This window comes from Hyla sarda, chromosome 5, assembly GCF_029499605.1.
Source record: "Hyla sarda isolate aHylSar1 chromosome 5, aHylSar1.hap1, whole genome shotgun sequence".
NCBI lineage: Eukaryota > Metazoa > Chordata > Amphibia > Anura > Hylidae > Hyla > Hyla sarda.
In genome coordinates this window covers 303,256,955-303,274,491 of record NC_079193.1, presented here as the reverse complement: position 1 = coordinate 303,274,491, position 17,537 = coordinate 303,256,955, and the positions used below count along the sequence as shown (strand labels likewise).

Genomic DNA, 17,537 nt, shown 5'->3' with positions numbered 1-17,537 from the left:
AGATCGCGGGGGGGGGGGGGGGGGCCGCGATCAGACATCTTATCCCCTAGCCTTTGGATAGGGGATAAAATGTTTTTGCCCGGAATAGCCCTTTAAGTAATCTGAAACAAATAAACATGTTCTATGCTTTTATGTAATTTGTTTTTAATGCGTATTTACAGTAAATGGAATAAAGTTCTTATTTAGAGAAACCAAGTGCAGAAACTATGAACAAATAATGGGCATTTTTAATGCTATTCATTTGCTGTCAATGCACAAATAAACAAAGCATCCGCATTACAGAAGCAGCTGTTGTCTGCAAATGACCATATGAACCAATGTTTACCCATTTTTGTAAACACTTGTCCAGTATCGGGATGGTTACATAAAAAACAAACAAAAAAAAAACGATATTATCATTAGATTTCACCATTACGGTCTTAGAGCGTTCAGGATAATAATTTGCCCTACAAGGGCCCTTGTCCTTGTTCTTTTGATCTCATAATGATCTATGTTAGGAAATGTAACCTCTAGTGAACAACACTTATTGAAAAGAGTTGCTAACAGCCGAATCTAATTTCAGATTGTTGTACATTTCTGACATATACCATTATTAATATGTCTAACTTTATCCCTCTTCTTATAAATTCCTGTGCAGATTAACATAGGATTGCATTCCAATGGCCAATAGTAAGCTTATTGCAGAGCCCAAATCTCCCAGCAAAGAATTTCCTACTTGCCACACAAATGATTAGTTGTTAATCTCTGTAAAAGTGCACAGCGAGCAATTTCTTCATAAACCTGTAGTCTACTGAGTACAGGTTTCCTCTAAGGATTGTTACGCCTTCCACCTGCTGACTGAGTCTTACTGTATCAGCACTAGCACATTATTTTAGATACAAGAATATCTTCACTGTAAAGTCTAAAACTTCTTGTACTAATATGTCGTGTGTGTGCACCTCTACATTCAACGCCATGAAAGTAAACCCCTGTATTTGTTTTCTCTTACAAAGTATGGTCTCTGTATGTGCTTCCCTCTCGGAGCTCCACTAATCTTCAACTGTGATACCAGCAAGGGTTGTCAGGTTTAGAAAACCAATTGTTACATACCCTATTTGTAAATTCTGGCCCTATTTATAGAGTCTAGTATTCAGGACCCTTAACCCCTTAAGGACCACGGACGTATATTTACATCCATGGCCAGCTCCCGTTATGTGAAGCGTACTCAGAAGCTGAGCGCGCTTCATATCTGCTGGGTCCCGGTTGCTATCAGCAACAAGGACCCACAGCTAATACCGGATATCGCCGATCGGGCTGATGTCTGGAATCAACCATTTAGATGCCGCGATCAAAGTTGATCACAGCGTCTAAACCGGGAGAAACTACTGCCGGTTAGCTCAGCGGAGTTGTTCAGGACCGCCAAAGAGAAATCGCGGCGTCCCGAACAGCTGAGAGGACAGCGGGAGGTGCCTTTCCTTGCTCCTCACTGTCCGATCTGCGTTTCACTGCTCCAAGCCTGAGATCCAGGCTGCAGCAATCAAGCACAGATTACGCTGATCAATGCTATGCTATGGCATAGCATTATTCAGTGTATGCAATCAAATGATTGCATGTAATAGTCCCCTATGGGGGCTAAAAAAAAGTGTAAAAAAAAGGTTAAAAAAAAGTGAATAAATGGATATAACCCCTTCCTGAATAAAAGTTTGAATCACCCCCTTTACCCATAAAAAAATAATAATATATGTAATTATTTGTGTAAATGTCCAAACTATAAAGACATAATGTTAATTAAACCGCACAGTCAATGGTGTACACGTAAAAAACATTCCAAAGTCCAAAATTGTGTATTTTTGGTCACTTTGTATACACTAAAAAAATGTATAAAAAGCGATCAAAAAGTCCCATCAAAACAATCTTGGTAACAATAACAATTTCAGATCACCGTACAAAAAATGAGCCCTCATACCACCCTGTAAATGGGAAAAAAAGGAGTTAAAAGGGTCAGAAGATGACAATTTTAAACATACAATTTTTGGTGCATGTAGCTATAATTTTTTTAAATAGTAAAATAAAATTAAAAAAAATACAAATTGGGTATCATTGTAACTGTTATGCCGAGCGCTCCGGGTCCCTGCTCCTCCCCGGAGCGCTCGCGGCGTTCTCCTCTCTGCAGCACCCCGGTCAGACCCGCTGACCAGGAGCGCTGCACTGTCACTGCCGGCGGGGACGCGCCCGCCCGTGGGTCATATCCCAATCTACTCACCTGTCCCTTTCCCCGGCTGTCACGTCCCAGCGCGCGCGGCCCCGCTCTCTAGGGCGCGCGCGCGCCGGCTCTCTGAGATTTAAAGGGCCAGTGCACCACTAATTGGTGCCTGGCCCAATCAATGTCAATTAGCTTCCTTTGCTCCATGTGAATAAAAACCCACTTCCCCTTCCTGTCCTTGCCGGATCTTGTTGCCCATGAGCATTGGACTTCACCATGAAAAAAATTGAATTTTTCGTTCTGCCTAGCTGCACCTCTGAAGTTCTTCTCGGCCTGCCGTGGCTCCAACGTCATGCTCCTACCCTCGACTGGACCACCGGGGAGATCAAAAATTGGGGCCCTTCTTGTCACAAACGATGCCTCACATCTGCTCCCACTTGTCTAACTCCTGAGGCTCCACCTTTACCGGGCCCTCCCAAGGCTTACCAGGACTTTTCTGATGTTTCATGCAAAAAGCAAGCAGAGATCTTACCTCCTCATAGCCTCCTTCCTGGTACCACTCCGCCCCGTGGCAGGATTCAACCTCTGCCCCCCCTCCCCATTCCCACTTCTTCTGGAGTTCCTGCCGTAGATGAAGTAACCCGGGACTTCTCCGTTATCTGGAAGGAGACTCAAGAGTCGCTCCCATTGGCATCGTCTCGTATGAAGAGACATGCAGATAAAAAGAGGGGGAGACCTAAGGGGGGGTACTGTTACGCCGAGCGCTTCGGGTCCCTGCTCCTCCCCAGAGCGCTCGCGGCGTTCTCCTCTCTACAGCGCCCCGGTCAGACCTGCTGACCGGGAGCGCTGCACTGTCACTGCCGGCAGGGATGCGATCCGCCCGCGGGTCGCATCCCAATCTACTCACCTGTCCCGTTCCCCGGCTGTCACGTCCCGGCGCGCGCGGCCCCGCCCTCTAGGGTGCACGTGCGCCGGCTCTCAGTGTCAATTAGCTTCCTCTGCTCCATATGAATAAAAACCCACTTCCCCTTCCTGTCCTTGCCGGATCTTGTTGCCTTAGTGCCTAGTGAAAGCGTTTTTTGTGTGTGCCATTACCAGTGTTTCCAGACCTTCTGCCGTTGCCCTTGATTACGAACCATTGCCACCTGCCCTGACCTTCTGCTACATCTGACCTCGCCTCTGTCTAGTCCTCCTGTACCACGCCAGTCTCAGCAGTCAGTGAGGTTGAGCCGCTACCGGTGGACACGACCTGGTTGCTACCGCCGCAGCAAGACCATCCCGCTTTGAGGCGGGCTCTGGTGAAAACCAGTAGCAACTTAGAACCGGTCCTCCGGTACGGTCCACGCCAATCCCTCACTGACACAGAGGATCCACCACCAGCCTGCCGAATCCTGACAGTAACCGTATGGACCTACAGAATAAACATATGGTGTCATTTTTACGTAAAGTGCACTGCGTAGAATCGGAAGCCCCCAAAGTGTACAAAATAATAGGGTTTTTTTTTTTTCTTCAATTTTGTCCCACAAAATTTTTTTTTCTGGTTTTGTCATAAATTTTTGGGTAAAATGATTCATGTCTTTACAAAGTACAGTTGGTGACGCAAAAAAAAGGCCCTCATGAGTCTGTAGGTGCAAAATTTAAAGCATTCTGATTTTTAGAAGGTGAGGTGGAAAATACGAAAGTGCAAAAATGAAAAAAACTGTGGCCCTTAAAGGGGTAAAAGGGGTTGAAGAAGCAAGACTGCCTTGTTCAAAGTCCTCGCAGCTGCCATGCCGAGTCTGCCTGGTCGCCACTTGTCACCACTGCCATTACACATCGTCCCTGCAAGAAGCGCTTGCTCAGCCAATGACTGACTGAGGCAGGACACCGCTATACCCAGTTATTGGCTGAGCAGAGCAGTTGTCAAAGGGAAAAAGTGTCACCAGGAAGAAGTGACCAGCAGAAACAGGAGCATCAGCGTAGCAGCTGCATGGGCTTATGGTAAATGACTATTGCTTCATTAATTCTTTTTAAACTACTCCCTGCCCCCCAGGCATAAATAAAAACATTTTTACTCTAGACAACCCCTTAAGTATTTATTTATTAAACATAAAGGGGGATATTTATCAAAGGATTGAGACTGTTTTTTCTTGTCTAAATTTGTCGCTCAAAAAGTGGCAGTCTAAATACGTGCAACTTTTTTGCGACTTTTGCTCTAGTGGATTTTTAGAACATGATGCATTCTAGTCTATTTTAGATGGAAATGCATTGGAAAATGCATTGGTGCTGAATTTATCAAAAGGGACTTTTCTGCGACAAGTCGCATCGGCTGAAAGTACGCCAAAATTTCAGACCATGTTGGAGCAGGTTTAAATACAGTCTAAAGCATAGATCCTGAAGTCTGTGCACAGAATTTATCAAGAGCCGTGCGCCTTTCGATAAATTAGGTAGGTGCACAATAGACCAGCCTAACCCTCTGTAGTTTGGTCTATATTGATGCGGGGAATAGACAGCTTTGATAAATATCCCCCAAAGTGTCTCACTCTGAAAGACTTTTCTGTGGACCACACGGACAGCCTATTAATCTCAATAGAAACTGTGTAATACGTCATCTTTGCTGTGGTAGAGTTGCAGGGAAATTGAACTTTTGCTTCTGGGTTCACCCATAGATTAGAGGTTTACTGGAGGCCACAACAGTGGATTCCCTATGATCGGTTTATAGTTGAAAAACTCTTCTAACTGGCAAATTTTGCCCAGATGTCTACCAGGGGAAATATTATTTAGACCGGTTGGATTTCCAAGATGGAATATGCCAGAAGTTTTTTTTACGCAAATTCACTAATAATAACATGTTGACCTGAAAGAAGCATTCAAGCGCAATGGCTGGGAAACATAAAATGCCTTTTTAAAACCTAAAGGAAACACATTGGCTGTGGTGTCTATTGTAAATTTGTTGCTAGTGCACTGTACACAACACACATTTCTACCTGTTATTGGATTGAAAAGCTAATAAATCTATACCAGTCATGCCCCATCTCAGGGGCTTCAAAAATATACATTTACCGTATATACTCGAGTATAAGCCGATTTTTGTGCTGAAAACACCCCCATCGGCTTATACTCGAGTGAACTCTCCGCCTGTCAATCCCTTCTTCAGTGGTCTTCAACCTGCGGACCTCCAGATGTTGCAAAACTACAACTCCCAGCATGCCCGGACAGCCATCGGTTGTGGGAGTTGTAGTTTTGAATCATCTGGAGGTCCGCAGGTTGAAGACCACTGCCGGGCCTTTGTCATCAACCAGACCCCCCCTTTAGTTTTCTACTCACCTCCCCTCAGTGGGAAGGAAGAGTGAGCTGGTCCGGGCCATCTATGCTGCAGGGACCATCTGGTGGGGAGGGTTAGTCGTTCCGGGCTGTCCATCTTCACCAGAAGGCCCTCTTCTCCCCTCCGGGCCGGCCCGGACTAGTGACGTTGCCTTGACGACGACGCACAGGGACGTCCCTGCGCATGAACGTTCCTGTGCGTCGTCGTCAAGGCAACGTCACTAGTCCGGGGCCAGCCCGGAGCAGAGAAGAGGGCCCCCCGGGTGAAGATGGAAAGGCCGGGACGACTAACCCTCCCCACCGGACGGTCATTGCAGCATAGATGGCCCGGACCAGCTTACCCTTCCTTCCCACCGAGGGGAGGTGAGTAGAAAACTAAAGGGGGGGGGGGGGGTCTGGATGATGGGAAAGGCCTGGCAGTGGTCTTCAACCTGCGGACCTCCAGATGTTTCAAAACTACAACTCCCAATTGGGAGTTGTAGTTTTGAAACGTCTGGAGGTCCGCAGGTTGAAGACCACTGATTGAAGGGATTGACAGGGGGTGATGACGAGGGTGATGATGACAGGGTGATGATGACTGGGGTTGGATGATGACGGGGGTCTTGATGATGACATGGAGGGATGATGTATTTCCCACCCTAGGCTTATAGTCGAGTCAATTACTTTTCCTGTGTTTTTGGGGTGAAATTAGGGGCCTCGGCTTATATTCGGGTCGCGTTATACTCGAATATATACGGTACTACAGTTTTTTCAATGCAATAAAACCCTATTACCGTCAGGATCCTTTCCAGCTTTCCTCTGGTACACTGTACTGGTTTTCTGGATCTTGCACAAAGCTTGTAGTCTAAGTAGACTTTCCATCCTGCAGAGAAACGTGGTCTTTCTGACAATTCTGACAAAGGCTAATGCAGTCTGGTTTGGCTCAGCCATCTGATTTTCTCATAAAATAAACATCTTTCCAACCATACATTTGTAAACTTCCAGTCTATGGCCAGCTGTGGATTCTGTATAAAACCACACATGTCTGGGATTGAAAGGTGGAGGTGTCAGATGGTGAAGCAGATACTGACAGTCAAATACCAGACAAATTTTCCGGTATTATCACAACTGTGATTTATCCCGCAAGGGAGAGGCTGTTTCTGATCAGTTCACTGCCTCTCTATAGCTGCTACTGAATAAAGAATATAAAAAGTACAGTATAATGTAAGACAAACACATGAACTCCACTTACTCTTCGTGCTCCATATGGTCCAAAGCTATTTTTTTTAAATAAAAAGACCGGTCTTTCGGTTGGCCTTTTGCCATTTTCACAACTTAAAGTTGCGATAAAAACAGGTCACATGACAACATGAAATAGCACATCACAACCCTGAACGTAATAAGCAAGCAAGGTCATGGTTGATTAGTATCCATATAACTACCTGTGGTACAATAAAAAGAAATCCTACTGTGTAAGGCAGTAAGTGAAAATTTGTCTTTTGGGGGGTGTATGTGGGTATTTGAGTGGATGATTTTCTTGAGTTGTACAACACTCAATCCTATTTCTTTTCCTGAATTGAGATGCTTTATAAAACTAAACTAATGGAACACCTCCGGGAGGAAAAGGAGCCTGAACATAAAGTAACAAATTAACCAAAAAAAGGAAACCATTGAATAAATCACTGTTATGGAGTTCTGTAATATATATGGTCTAGATTGTACAATCTGGAAAGGGTCATTGATCCAGAGATTTATCCTGATTGTCAGATTTGGAGTCGGGAAGGAATTTTTTTCTTTTTAAAATTATAAAAATGGCTTCGACAGAATAGGGTTGTTGCCTTCCCCTGGATCAACACTGCGGGTAAATAGGCTAAACGTACACAGCGTGCCCTGTGAACAATGCTGTTTACGTAACTTCTGGAGATACATAAACTGCATGGCTCCCAGTGCTTAACCATTTGCACATCTCCTATTAATGTCAATTGGAGCTGCGCAAATTGTATAGGACAGCCATCTTGGTCAGTCTCCCAACCATCTCTGGTGCAAACAAGCTGGAGATGGATTAGGAGCCATATTTTTTTAAATCCCCCTTAAAGGGGTACTCCAGTGAGAAACATTTATTTATTTATTTATTTTTCAAATCAACTGGTGCTAGAAAGTTAAACAGATTTGTAAATTTCTTCTATGAAAAAATCTTAACCCTTCCAGTACTTATCAGCTGAAGTTGAGTTGTTATTTTCTGTCTGACCACATTGCACTCTGCTGCCACCTCTGTCTGTGTCAGGAACTATCCAGAGCAGGAGAGTTTTGCTATGGGGATTTGCTTATATTCGGGACAGTTCCTGACACAGACAGAGGTGTCAGCAGAGAGCAGACAGACAAGAACAACTCCACTTCCTCTGGAGCATACAGCAGCTGATAAGTACTGGAAGGCTTAAGATTTTTTTATTAGAAGTAATTTACAAATCTTCAACTTTCTGGCACCAGTTGATATGAAAAAAAAAAAAATAGTTTTCCACCATAGTACCCTTTTAAATAAATGTAATTCATTAGTTTGGGGGGGGGGGGGGGGGGGTTTAATACCTTTTATATTCAAATATATATATATATATATATATATATATATATATATATATATATATATATATATATAAAAAAAAAAATAGAATATACACATGAACTGTCAATTCTAGTGATGATTGTGACTGTATGATTCCATCTTTTAATGTGTATATAATGTGTATATAGGGGCTGCAACTGGTAGATAAAAAAACATTAATTCACTCGGAATAACTAAATTCATTGCCCCTTTATTGTAGCTTTGACTGTATTCCCATCAATTTAAGGAGTTCATATTAGAATTTTTTTCTGAACAAACCTAGATTGCAGATTACAGGGCTCTAAAATTTATGTTCTAGGAAACATTCAAAGATTATGTAGATGAAATGATACATATGGTATTCTTGAGTTTGTCAAACCCCTATGGTTGGCAAGAAATATTTTTTACTTGCGCATCCCCCTCTGTAACCATTAACCCTTCTGACCAAATGCCGATCTCTACAAAGTCTTATCTTGCATTTAACCATCACTCTGGAAAGTGGACTGTTCATATGACCTGGATACTTTTCAAGTTTAATTATTTGGGACTTCTTGGCTATAACAACAACCTACAGGTGTGGAAGGCCACACAACAAAATGGTGAATATACCCCAGTTGGAAGTAACTTATGACAAGTATGATCATGTATAAAAATGATTTTATTGAAATATATAGTTTAAAAAATACATATATGTATATCTGAAATCACAGAATCAATTCATAAAGGGTAGTATAAAAATAAAGAATATATATATATATATATATATATATATATATATATATAAAAGAATAAAATATAGGGTGGATACTGGGGTGAGAAAGCCTGTATGCCAATAGAATAGGTGAAGAGATAAAAAAGGTTTCTTGGGAAGTCACGGTGCTAATAGTGAGCTGCAATTAATGGTTATAAATAAATAAATTGATGATTATAAATAAATTAATATCTACAGGGGTTGCATGCACAAGGTAAGGGAAAAAAAAGGGGGGGGGAGAGGAAAGGGCATCGTGTAGGATATGCGCAAACAAAATGTGCAATACTTGTGGAATTAAATACCACGCAACGGCCAGTGAGGACAACCAAATATATGTGATGAAATTATTAATAAAATAATAGCCAAGGCAGAAAAAAATTAAATAAATAAAGCACAACACTCAAGTGAGTTACAACAAGTGCAAAAATTACCGTGCAAATTAAGTGGGCAAGGACCTGAACATGCAACCCAAAAAAAGAAGAATATTACCTGGGTCACCCAGTATGGTGCTAACAATAAGCAATAACAACCAACAGGCAAATAGCAGCAATAATATGGATAGCAGCAGATAGATAGCAGCAAATTTGAGTAGTGACTAGCAGCAAAGAATGATATACAAAGAAAGACCGTTTGGTATAGGCTGTGACCCAGGTAATATTCTTCTTTTTTTGGGTTGCATGTTCAGGTCCTTGCCAACTTCATTTGCACGGTAATTTTTGCACTTGTTGTAACTCACTTAAGTGTTGTGCTTTATTTATTAAATTTTTTTCTGCCTTGGCTATTATTTTATTAATAATTTCATCACATATATTTGGTTGTCCTCACTGGCCGTTGCGTGGTATTTAATTCCACAAGTATTGCACATTTTGTTTGCGCATATCCTACACGACGCCCTTTCCTCTCCCCCCCCCTTTTTTTTCCCCTTACCTTGTGCATGCAACCCCTGTAGATATTAATTTATTTATAATCATCAATTTATTTATTTGTAACCATTAATTGCAGCTCACTATTAGCACCGTGACTTCCCAAGAAACCTTTTTTATCTCTTCACCTATTCTATTGGCATACAGGCTTTCTCACCCCAGTATCCACCCTATATTTTATTCTTTTATATATATATATATATATATATATATATATATATATATATATATTCTTTATTTTTATACTACCCTTTATGAATTGATTCTGTGATTTCAGATATACATATATGTATTTTTTAAACTATATATTTCAATAAAATCATTTTTATACATGATCATACTTGTCATAAGTTACTTCCAACTGGGGTATATTCACCATTTTGTTGTGTGGTCTTCCACACCTGTAGGTTGTTGTTTTAGTTGCTCTTTTAGTGAATAATAAACCCCCTACCCCATCTATATTATATTGTTCTATTTTGAGCCCTTGAGGAAAGTCTTTTTCGGTTACACACTTCTTGGCTATACTGAAAAGAACAATGAATTCCAATAATTTATTAAGTTTGCTGTCCTGTTGAGTAATTGTTTGAACCATGATGGATGTGACAAGGACAAAATTAGGTAACAGTATTGTAGGCACCAGTATGATATCCTTTATTTTGCTAAGTAACATAAAATTAAATTGTCACATATTGTCCTGACAGCTGTTCTATTGACAGTTTGTTCTCAGGTATTACCGGATCTTAATAAAAGGGTAGGAATATTAATTACTCAACCACTGGCAAAAGTCTTACTTACATTGTGAATATTTAACTTTTTCTTAACAAACTGTTATATACAAACTCAACATGCGTCATTCCCATGGGCTAAGTTTAGATAAGATGGACCACTTCCTGTTTACTACCAGTTAACCCACTTTTCTAAGGTGCATGTACAGATGAGGCATGAAGATCCCACGCTGAGTCATTTTCACCGCCTTAGACATCTATTTACTTGACATGGTACATTTTTAAGAACCGCATAGATTTAATTGCCGCCTTCCAGAAAGTGTGTGTTTTCTTTTTCTTCAGCTGCCCCCGGTCTCTTGCAAAATGGAGAATAAAAAAATGCCATTAGTAAGTGATTCGCAGCAGACAGAATGCCAAGCATGTTAATGTGTCCATTAAGTAAATGTATCAGCTGTTGAGTTGACTACTCCTGTCCCAAACCGTGTTCATAAATATATCATGGCTGCCCGACAGTTGATCTGAAGGTGGTAACACAATACCAAGGCTGAAGAGACACTTCATCTGGTCTAGTGTGTAGTAAACTGAGATTCCCATTCTCACATCCCAGTGTCTATTTAGGAAAGTAGTAGTGAAGAAGGTCTGAACTGGACTACACACCATACAACCATATCATGCCAGTGTTGACATTCGTTTTCACTTATAGCTTATGTTGGGTGCATATGTATGAAATATGTATATGTATATATGATGTTATTTATAAATGGCTTTACTAGACTTTTCACAAAGTTATTACCAGATAGAGTCAGAATGGTCAGATTTGAAAAATGGGCCTTGGCCATTAAGGGTAATATTGTCTTGATCCTTGGGGTAATTAATATAGTGTGTTGAATTACTTAATATGTCATTTGATACATTCGCACAATTTAGAAAAATGGAAATGAAGGACATCTGAATAGGTCTAGCCTTTTAACTAACTTTAATAGTAATAGTAACTTCCTAAATTCAATCTATCTATAAATAGAACATGAATGTTAAATCTAAGTCTTGCGTTACGTTGATCTTATTACTCTTTTCGAAAACCAGAAGACTCTCTTGCTTATTTCAGAAGAGTAGAAAAATAGGTTTCCATTACAACCTATAAATCTTTCATTGCATTTTTACATACGGATTAAGGTTCTTCAATTCTTTTGGGATAGTCAGTTTTCAGAATACCGGCAGGTTTTTAGGGGACCTTGAATGGATGGCCAATATTCACTGTTTCCACTCTGTACTTCTGATCATGGTACTATCAGGGTGGGGTGGTAAAACTTTCTATTGACAATATCCACTAACACTGTTTCCTACGTTTGTGATTTCTTCTCAGAAGTGGCAATGCATAGAGGATATATCTGGAAAACTACGGATTCACAAGTGTAAAGGATCTGCAGATGTTTTATCACTAAGGAAAAGAACACGAAGCATAAACTCAAGGGGCTATGGAAGCAAACACAAAGACTGTATCTGCCCAGATACCGATTATAGGACAAGTAAAAACCAAAGGAAAAAACAGAGGATTTTCTTGAGAGCTTCCAATTCTAAGAGTAAGTAACCAGATGATTTCTCAAGTAGGCGAGCTGGAGTTCTTAAGAGATAATCACATCCAAAGCTCTGTTATATTCTAGTCCATTTGGAAATGTATTTTATTGATGCCTCATGGCACAAAGAGTCTTGTATCTGATAAAACAGCCTAATGCCAAGCAGATGGATTCTGGTATGGTTCATTGTTTAACCCTTGTGAAGAAACTGGACTGTGGTAATTTACTGTCCCTAAATGTGCAGATGTGTCCATTCATATATATCAAGATATTGCCCAAAAGGAATGCTGATGTATACCACAGCATACTTGTGAGCCAGCCTAATGATTTATTGCTACCTCAGCCAACTAGTAGACACAGTGGTGTCCCACCTCAACCAGTGACTGGCTAAGCTGGCAAGTCCATCATGGAGTATAGATAAAAGACTATACCTACCTAACCTGGCCCCCCACAGCTCGCATTCAGCTCTGTCCATTTCCCTGTTCTATCTTGTTTTCCTGTTTGAGACAATAACTGGCAGAGATGGGGCACCAGTGATTGGCTGAGGTGGCAGGTCCTGCACCAAGCACTCATTTCAAAGAAGACAGAAGATCCGGGGACCAGTGCTAAGTAAGTATAGTTTTTTTCTATTTTAACTTATACCCCCAGCACCATATATAGTTTTTTTTTTTTTTTTTTTTTTTTTATTGGAACACCCCTTCATTATTTATACATTGAACTCTATAATAAACCAGAACACAGTAACCTCCCTATAGTGGTGGTTAAAAGCTTTCAGAATATTATATTTTTAATTTATGTTTATGTAAGAGAGCTGGAACTTTGCTTGTATCAGAAAAACTCAGCTCAACCTCAATAAAGATATATTAGCACATGAATCAGTATAGGATTTTGTACCTAAAAGCATCATAATGTTAAAAAGCATATTATTTTAGGTTTAACGTGTCAGAACACAATGGATCTATAAAATGGATTATAGCAAATTATGACAGATCATAAAGAATTCATCATGGGTCTTATAAAATCACAAGCCATAAAACAAGTGTGCACAGAGTCTGAAACATTACTCTCCTATTCTTATTCTTAGTTCACAGCCATGTACAGTGACTGTAATAATTCAAGTACAATATAAAGACACCGCATGCACCATATGTATTGATAAATATCATCATGTTTTAATCAGTGTTATTGTACTTGTTATATGAACTGTTTTTTTTTTTACTAAAGTTTTTCAAATCACTTTTTGTAAATGTTGATGTTAAAAGAAACATTATTTCCTTTTAGTCTGATTTTATTACCAAATCTCAGTTATTTTTTTATTTTAATCCTGTAAAAAACTTAGTTGTAGAGTTTTGTTGCATAATGCCCTAATTCATCTTAAATTCTCTTAAAATCCATAATCGCCTCTCGGCGAGAATCTCTGACTTAAATTCATTAAATCTGGAATCAATGAAGGGATAAGTCAGACTACCGAATGTGATTCAGCAATAACTAAGCTGGAGTGGCCCCTAGTGGAGTTTGGGGAAATAGGAAAGAACAGTTGAGCACTATAATGTGTATATACTAGAAGTTATAAGCAATAGAAAAAAAACCTTTATCATAAACATTTTGCTTATGATTTACACTAAAATTTGTCTTTCACTGCTCTGTTTCTGATGTTTGTCTTTCTTTAACATTGGATACCATAAATCGCCAGTGTTTTATAGAGGCTATTTTTCAATTAGTATTATTGCCCCATGTGATGTTTAGGGCACGGATGGGGACAAAGGTTGACCTGCTTAATGAAAGAGCAACATATGTTGTAAGTTACAATTTGTAGGTATACAGCAGGATTGTACATAAATCAGTAATGCCCTAAAGCAAACCAATGTGCTTCAGTAAAGGAGCAAGCCATGTATACTTTATATACAGTCATGGCCATAAATGTTGGCGTCCCTGAAATTTTTCATGAAAATTGAGTATTTCTCACAAAAAAGGATTGCAGGAACACATGTTTTGCTATACACCTGTGTATTGGAACTAAACCAAAAAAGGAGGAAAAAAACAAATTGGACATAATGTCACACCAAACTCCAAAAATGGGCTGGACAAAGTTATTGGCACCCTTTCAAAATTGTGCATAAATAAGATTGTTTCAAGCATGTGATGCTCCTTTAAACTCACCTAGGGCAAGTAACAGGTATGGACAATATAAAAATCACACCTGAAAGCAGATAAAAAGGAGAGAAGTTCACTTAGTCTTTGCATTGTGTATCTGTGTGTGTGCCACACTAAGCATGGACAACAGAAAGAGGAGAAGAGAACTGTCTGAGGACTTAAGAACCAAAATTGTGGAAAAATATCAACAATCTCAAGGTTACAAGTCCATCTCCAGAGATCTAAATTTGCCTTTGTCCACAGTGCGTAACATTATCAAGAAGTTTGCAACCCATGGCACTGTAGCTAATCTCCCTGGGCGTGGACGGAAGAGAAAAATTGATGAAAGGTGTCAACGCAGGATAGTCCGGATGGTGGATAAGCAGCCCCAAACAAGTTCCAAAGATATTCAAGCTGTCCTGCAGGCTCAAGGAGCATCAGTGTTGGCACAAACTATCCGTCAACATAAAATGAAACGCTATGGCAGGAGCCCCAGGAGGACCAAACTGCTGACACAGAGACATAAAAAAAGCAAGAATACATTTTGCCAAAATCCTTCTGAGAAAATGTCTTGTGGACAGATGAGACCAAGATAGAGCTTTTTGGTAAAGCACATCATTCTACTGTTTACTGAAAATGGAATGAGGCCTACAAAGAAACTACAGTGAAATATGGTGGCGGTTCAATTATGTTTTTTGCTGCCTCTGGCACTGGGTGCCTTGAATGTGTGCAAAGCATCATGAAATCTGAGGACTACCAATGGATTTTGAGTCGCACTGTACAGCTTACTCTCAGAAAGCTGGGTTTGCGTCCGAGATTTTGGGTCTTCCAGCAGGACAATGACCTGAAAAATATGTCAAAAAGCACCCAGAAATGGAGGGCAACAAAGCGCTGGAGAGTTCTGAAGTGGCAGCAATGAGTTCAGATCTAAATCCCACTGAACACCTGTGGAGAGATCTTAAAATTGCTGTTGGGAAAAGGCAGTTTGCAAAGGAAGAGTGGTCCAATATTCCGGCTGAGAGGTGTAAGAAGCTTATTGATGGTTATAGGAAGCGAGTGATTTCAGTAATTTTTTCCAAAGGGTGTGCAACCAAATATTAAGTTAAGGGTGCCAATAATTTTTGTTCAGCCTATTTTTGGAGTTGGGTGTGACATTATGTCCAATTTTCTTTTTTTCCCCTACCTTTTTTGGTTTAGTTCCAATACACACAAAGGAATAAACATGTGTATAGCAAAACATGTGTTACTGCAATCGTTTTCTGTGAGAAATACTTCATTTTCTTGAAAATTACATGACTGTAATGTGTATATATTTATATATATATATATATATATATATATATATATTTTTTTATTTTTTTTTATAATATCTATATTGTATACAGAAAGATCAGAGTTGATTATAGGTGGACATGTCTGATAATTGGAATTAAAGCTGCAGGAAACCCGCAGTGGATTAGTTCAGCATGAAGGTACCCTTAGTCTGCTTTTTTTTTTGTTTCATATTAAATGCATGCTTCATTATTATTATGAGACATGGAAAAAGAGTTTATTATTTAATTAAGGGTATCTTTCATTAACAGAAATCTTTCAGGATAAGATACTGTGTGTACATGAGCAGTAGCATTGGCCATTATATAACTTGTATATGGCATTTTTCACCAGATCACTGCTTTGCTATCTTCAATTTTCAGTTTTCCTTGACCCACGTGGGACTACTCTAGCTCTAAATTGTCTCCCATTCACTGCTCCCCTATATTTCTATAGGACAACATCAAAAGCAGCAGTAGCACAGATGACATTATAAAGCAGTATTTTAAGCAGTTAATCAAACACTAGGTTGAGAGCTAATACTTACTTTTAGTTCTTCTCTGCTTCTGGCAGTCTTTAGACATTCCTTTTCCTCCCTTTATCCCATTCTGTCTCACTAGACCTCTATGGGCAGCAGGTAACTTGATCTCTCAGTGAGCTGATTTGAGCAGTTTGTCAGTGATTATGTAATGTCTATTGAAATGATGGTGCCTATTCTAGTCATAGCTCCCTTGATCTTCCCCTGGGGATCCGATTTTTACAAACGCTAAACAATTTTATATTCTGCAAATTAGAGTAGCTTCCTGGGTTATTTGAAAATTTGCCAACTGCTAGGAATTTTACTAAAAAATAACACAATAAAATAAATTACCAGTTCAATCCCTGCTTCCAGCACTAGTGTGCTGTGCTTTCTTTACTTGGCTGTTATGATAATGTACCTGCATACCCATATCCAGCAGCCAATACTTTACCACCTCTGTTGTTCAATGTATTTCCTAGAAATGTACCATTGTCTGAAAAGTCCTTTTGTTTAAATGTGTACCTATACTTCTGTATGTTCCTCCTCTATTAGTCTGCATAGTATTTCCCTGTTAAGAACAGCATTTCTTTTCCCCCAAAGCTATCTTCATACCACAAAAAGGAGAGAATATTGTAGCTGTATCTGCCAACTTTGAAGTTAGTCAGCCCAGCCTTCTGGTCACTTCTTTCTCACTTGAAACTCTAATAGTCACACCCATGTACATCTGTGTTTGCAATCTTATACTGTGCTAAGAAGGCCAATTTATTCTTCGACGTGTTTACATTCATCTCAATGGTGGGTGCAGCCTGGGCGAAAAGAGCTGTAAAAATATTGGTAACATATATATTTTGATCAAATGCCTGTAAAAACACTTACATTATACCAAGTTAATAGGTTCTCCTATTACACGCACACAAACCAAATACTTGATAGTCTCTAAAAAATTTAACTTTTCTTTTTAAAATGTTGTTGCACCCCGCAGGATTCAACCCGCGTTTCGTTCACACACGTCAAGCACGTTCTTTGGCTGTTGAATTTGAAGGCGAAATCTATGATATAAGCTTGGACGATGAGGACAACGTGCAGGCTTCACGGGCCAAAAGGCATTACACCTCTGAAGAGGATGCAGAGGAAAATGACGATGATGAAGAAGAGTACGATGAAGATACATTCACGACCCCAAGTGAGGATGACGTTATGGTGGCTGATGGGGTTATGGAAACCAGTCATTCCGCATCTGTTCTGGTCACACACAAGTAATTTTTCTTTTTACTTTATGTTTATGATTTGTTTAGTTTTAATTTATTTATTTTGCTTTTATTACAATGATTTGTACCGGACCGTGAGCCAATTTTATATTAGAAAATAAAATCTGGAGTTAAAGTGGCTTGCTCAATTCTTCTATCTTACAGTATGTGGTAGCATCATATGGGATAGTAAAGAAGACATAATACTGTCACTTTAATTATGTTTATCCTTTTTATACAGTGTTTACGGTGCAATTTTACCTAATTATGTCAATGGTTATGGAATAAGG

At 39.7% G+C, this 17,537-nt stretch overlaps 1 protein-coding gene across 2 annotated transcripts in view; it reads left to right on the top strand.

The window, feature by feature from the left end:
• SULF1 (sulfatase 1) overlaps positions 1–17,537 on the top strand; it is a 142,230-nt gene that overhangs the window by 107,538 nt on the left and 17,155 nt on the right. For both annotated transcript variants that reach the window (XM_056522117.1, XM_056522118.1), the window contains exons 13-14: positions 11,826–12,042; positions 16,983–17,256. In XM_056522117.1, the coding sequence (XP_056378092.1) occupies positions 11,826–12,042; positions 16,983–17,256 (491 nt within the window). The remainder of the gene's footprint in view (positions 1–11,825; positions 12,043–16,982; positions 17,257–17,537) is intronic.